The following is a 4,402-nucleotide window of genomic DNA, read 5'->3' as shown; positions in this document are numbered from 1 at the left end:
ATATTTTGACATAATTTCATATTTCATACCACATCAATACACCATTCAATCACACAAGTTTAAAATTTTAAACAATCCAAAAATATTCAAGAAATTACATAAACATGTAAACAAATGGTTTTTCAATTACATATATAACTAAAATTTCAAATAAATTTTAATAAAGCAATAAACAATTATAAAATAGTGTTTCATAAGCAAATTTCAAAGTTTAAGTTTTATTTTTTGTAATTTGAGCAAAAATAATTTCGCTTGAGCAAAAATTTCGTCGCTAGAGTGAAAATGAACCCAATAGTACTCCTAAAATTCAATCCATTTTCGCTTGAGTAAGAATCTGTCTCGCTTGAGCCAAAATGGACATGAGAGCACCCCATCTTCACCCTAGTTTTACTTGAGCGAGAACCCTCTCACTTGAGCGAAAATGAACCTGAGAATAAGGTGAATTTCACTGCACTATTCTAGCTTAAGCGAGGATCTTTCGCTTGAGCAAAAATTCCTCACTTAAACAAAAATTGCAAAACAAAACTCCTTTAAAACTGATATCTTTCAAGATTTTCACCAAAATTCTTACTCAAACTTAAATTTTATCAAACATATCAAACCAAAATAACCTCACCTTGCTCAGAGTTAGACACGTATTCTAGTATTCTCGTGTAACTCCCCTATCAACCTATATATTTATATATTCATGATTTCTAATACAAATTCATTCACCTTTCAACATTGAATTCAAACAAAAAGTATTCATCAATGTTTACATTTCAAATAATTCATAATACCATTTAAACATATTCAAGAATCTCATTCACATCACAATCAACTTGTAGATTTACCAATCATCAAAATCTATCATTTCATTACTTTCACTTTCAATCTCAAACAAAACACATAAATTTACTCAATAATACATTCTGCAAGAAATTTGAAATTGTTAACTTATGCACATTATGCAAGAAAATTGAAATTGGTAATACACATAAATTTACTCAATAATACAGTAACTTATGCTCGTTACTTTGTGTGCTTGATGTTGTTCCTAGAAAGCAACTAATTATTGGTATAAAAAAGGAGTAAAGTGTAATTGGGCCCCTTCATTAAATTCATTTTGATTTCTCGCCATGCCGTGCCATGGAAAACGTAATAAGCGGGTTTCACCACCATTCTCTGCCCATGTCACATTCCAAGTATGAACAAAACCAATTAAACGTAACCACCCCATACTTTTCCTTTTTTAAATTTAAAAGTTATTTTAAAATAAAAAAAGATTTATATTTTTAATATTATATTTTTAGTTGAAGATAAAAATAAATTTAAAATTTAAAGCAATTTTTAAAAAATTCTTTACCTTTCTAGATGAAAATAAAATATAAGATCCAACCAAGACTTATTTTTTTATAATAACGAGTAATAAAACATAAAACAATTATAAAAGAAGATAGCATTATTTAAATTTAAGGATGATGTAAAATATGAATATTTTGAATTTGATTCGGCTTTGCTTTGGTAAGATTGAGTCAACAACAACCCTGTGTTGACGTGATTCAAAGTCTCAAACGAGTAAAGGAGGATCCATCCTCCCATCTTCATCCTTTTTCTGTTCTTTCTCATATATCTTATTACTCTCCTTCCTAGTCCCTGCGTCGTGTTCAATCTCAATTACCAACAAACAAAACGAAAAATAAAAAAATTGATTCAATAAAAAAGATTCACACTTTGACATGGTGAGAAGAAGGAAGGAATGTATGTTTGTCTTTATTTTATTTTAATATTTGCTCTGCGTGCTAATAATAATTATTAAGATTAAGGAGTCACCACTGTGGGATGGTAGAGTGGTGTAAGAAGGAGGAACCAACAAACAAACTATGCAGTGACACTTGGAATTCCGTGCAAAACAACAAAAGTAGGAGGAGTACTATATTTCCTGGTTCTTGTTTGGTTTCTTCTTCAATTTCCCATTTTCTTACTTATCTTATATTCTATACTCTATCTGCTTCACTGGATTGAGTATATAGATAAGATAACAGAGGGACTGGTCAAAGAGCGAAGGGGGTGGGTGTTGTCTCCGATGATGGGTAACCCTAATCCTAACCCTAATCTTACGCCGGAGAAGGAAAAGAGCCTAGAGGAGCTGTTGGGTCCTATCTTGCTGGGAGAGCGCGTCATAAAACTGGCTCAGGAGGCGGAGTCTTCAAAGGTGGACTGCACGGAGCTGGCGCGGAAGGTGCAGGTGGTGTGCGACAACCTGCGCTCCGTCGTGCGTGTGGTGTCGGGGACGCAGTGCGTGAACGAGCGCCCCATACGTCGCATCGTCGGCGAGGTCTCCAAAAACCTAGAGCGCACGTTAGCGTTCGTGCGCAAGTGCAAGAAACACGGCGCCGTCCTCCGCCAGGTCTTCTCCATGACCACCACCGCCGACTTCCGGAAGGTCTGGAACCTTCTAGAATCTTCCAACGGCGACATGGTGTGGCTCCTCAGCATCTTGGACTCCAAGGATGGCTCCAATGTCTCCCTTCCCCCCATCGCCAGCAACGACCCCATCCTTGCATGGGTCTGGACCTTCATCTACACTCTTCAATTGGGTCAGCCCAAGGACCGCGCTGAAGCGGCCACTGAACTTGGCTCCCTCGCCAAAGATAATGACCGTACAAAATTCATCATCTTGGAGGAAGGTGGAGTGCCCCCCCTCCTCAAGCTTCTCAAGGAAGCTTCTTCCCCTGATGCTCAGGTTGCTGCTGCCAATGCTCTTGTCAACGTTACTACTAATCAAGACAGGGTCGTTAGTTACGTCGTAGAGTCCCATGCTGCCCCTACTATTGTTCAGGTCCTTGGTGATTCCCCTATGAGGGTTCGTGTCTCTGTTGCCAATTTGGTCTCAGCTATGGCTGAGCAACATGAACTTGCTCGCGAGGAGTTGGTGAGGGCCAATGTGACTAGGCCCCTCGTGTCGTTGTTGTCCATGGATACTGTCCTTGCAGACCCCATGGCCGGTCGTGCTAGTATCCATTCGCTTGTTCTGAATTTGTCCAACGTTGGGGAGACAAACTCGGATGGGAGTAGCCGTGGCTCCAGCCACCATCGGAGGGAGAGGGAAAGGGAAAGAGAGGTTGAGAGCCTGGAGCTGAGGAAGGAGGTCAAAATCAGTTGTGCTAAGGCTCTTTGGAAACTCTCCAAAGGGTGCTTTTCAAGTTGCAAGAAGATTACCGAGACTAAAGGTTTGCTTTGTCTTGCTAAGATTATTGAGTCTGAGAGTGGGGAATTGCAGCTTAATTGTCTTATGGCTGTCATGGAGATTGCTGCTGTGGCAGAGTCCAATGCTGATCTTAGAAGAGCTGCTTTTAAGCGAACTGCGCCTGCGGCAAAGGCGGTAATTGATCAGCTTTTGAGGGTGGTTCAGGAAGAGAGTAATCCGGCACTGGTGATTCCTGCCATTAAGGCAATTGGTTCCTTGGCCAGGAACTTTTCTGGAAAGGTTCCGCAAGTTCTTGGTCCTTTAGTTGCTCAGCTTGGTAACAGAGATGTTGATGTAGCCAGTGAGGCTGCCATTGCATTGGGAAAATTTGTCAGCCCGGACAACTACAATTGTGTTGACCATTCTAAGGCAATACTTGAGCTTGAAGGGGTTCCGAAGCTAATGAGCCTGCTGCAGATAAATGATCGCCAACAAGTTCATGGCCTGAGATTACTTTGTTACCTTGCCTTAAATGTAGGTAACAGTAAGGTCCTTGAGCAAGAACGTGCCTTGAATACCTTAGAGAGGTTTTCTCGTCCTGTTCAAACACAATATCCTGATTTGAAGGACCTTTTTGCAAATGCTATACACCACCTCACTCTTTATCAGCCAGGAGCTCAATTGCACAGACAGCCCTTGGGGCTGTAAGTGCCACTGATTGCGTTAATCAAAATAATGCCTTGTAAGTCTTTTGAATGGAAAAGTAAGAGTGTATTGTACTTAGAAATGATTTATTACGTTGTGAAAATATCAAAATTTCAATTCAGTAGCCTAGCCACTGTTATTTGTGGCATTGATCGCCTGGTTGTCTCAACGTGATGAGTAAATGTTGCATATAAACATAATTTAGACTTAGTTATATTTGATGTACCAACTTTTCTATTTCTAGTTATTTATTGTCCTTCCTTTTTTTCTCCCCATAGATATCAGTGCAATGAATTGATTCTATTTTATAGACTTATGTTCTGTATTTGACTTCTGCGTACAGTTTATACATGTACAAAACCATAGGTGCTACTTATGTAGATTAAAGCACGACCTTTCCTTTAAAAGAAAATAAATTAAACAAAACCTTAAAATATGTCAATATGCATAGCTACATTTTACTTTGCATTTCTTTCTGAATTTATGCTCTTCCCACATGTTGATTCAGAGCCTGTTTGTGTGTGTTTT

The 4,402-nt window shown here is 39.0% G+C and overlaps 1 protein-coding gene across 1 annotated transcript; it reads left to right on the top strand.

The window, feature by feature from the left end:
- The first annotated feature begins 1,508 nt into the window (after positions 1–1,508).
- LOC137807907 (uncharacterized) lies at positions 1,509–4,151 on the top strand. Its single transcript, XM_068608758.1, has one exon. The coding sequence runs from the start codon at positions 2,066–2,068 to the stop codon at positions 3,875–3,877; it is 1,812 nt and encodes a 603-aa protein (XP_068464859.1). The 5' UTR covers positions 1,509–2,065; the 3' UTR covers positions 3,878–4,151.
- Positions 4,152–4,402: the final 251 nt, after the last annotated feature.

This window comes from Phaseolus vulgaris, chromosome 3 (genome assembly GCF_051622355.1).
Source record: "Phaseolus vulgaris cultivar YP4 chromosome 3, ASM5162235v1, whole genome shotgun sequence".
Classification (NCBI taxonomy): Eukaryota; Viridiplantae; Streptophyta; class Magnoliopsida; order Fabales; family Fabaceae; genus Phaseolus; species Phaseolus vulgaris.
This window is presented reverse-complemented; position numbering and strand designations above follow the sequence as displayed.

Coding starts and splice junctions, on each gene's coding strand:
- LOC137807907 (XM_068608758.1), top strand. CDS start 2,066: ATGATGGGTAACCCTAATCCTAACCCTAATCTTACGCCGGAGAAGGAA.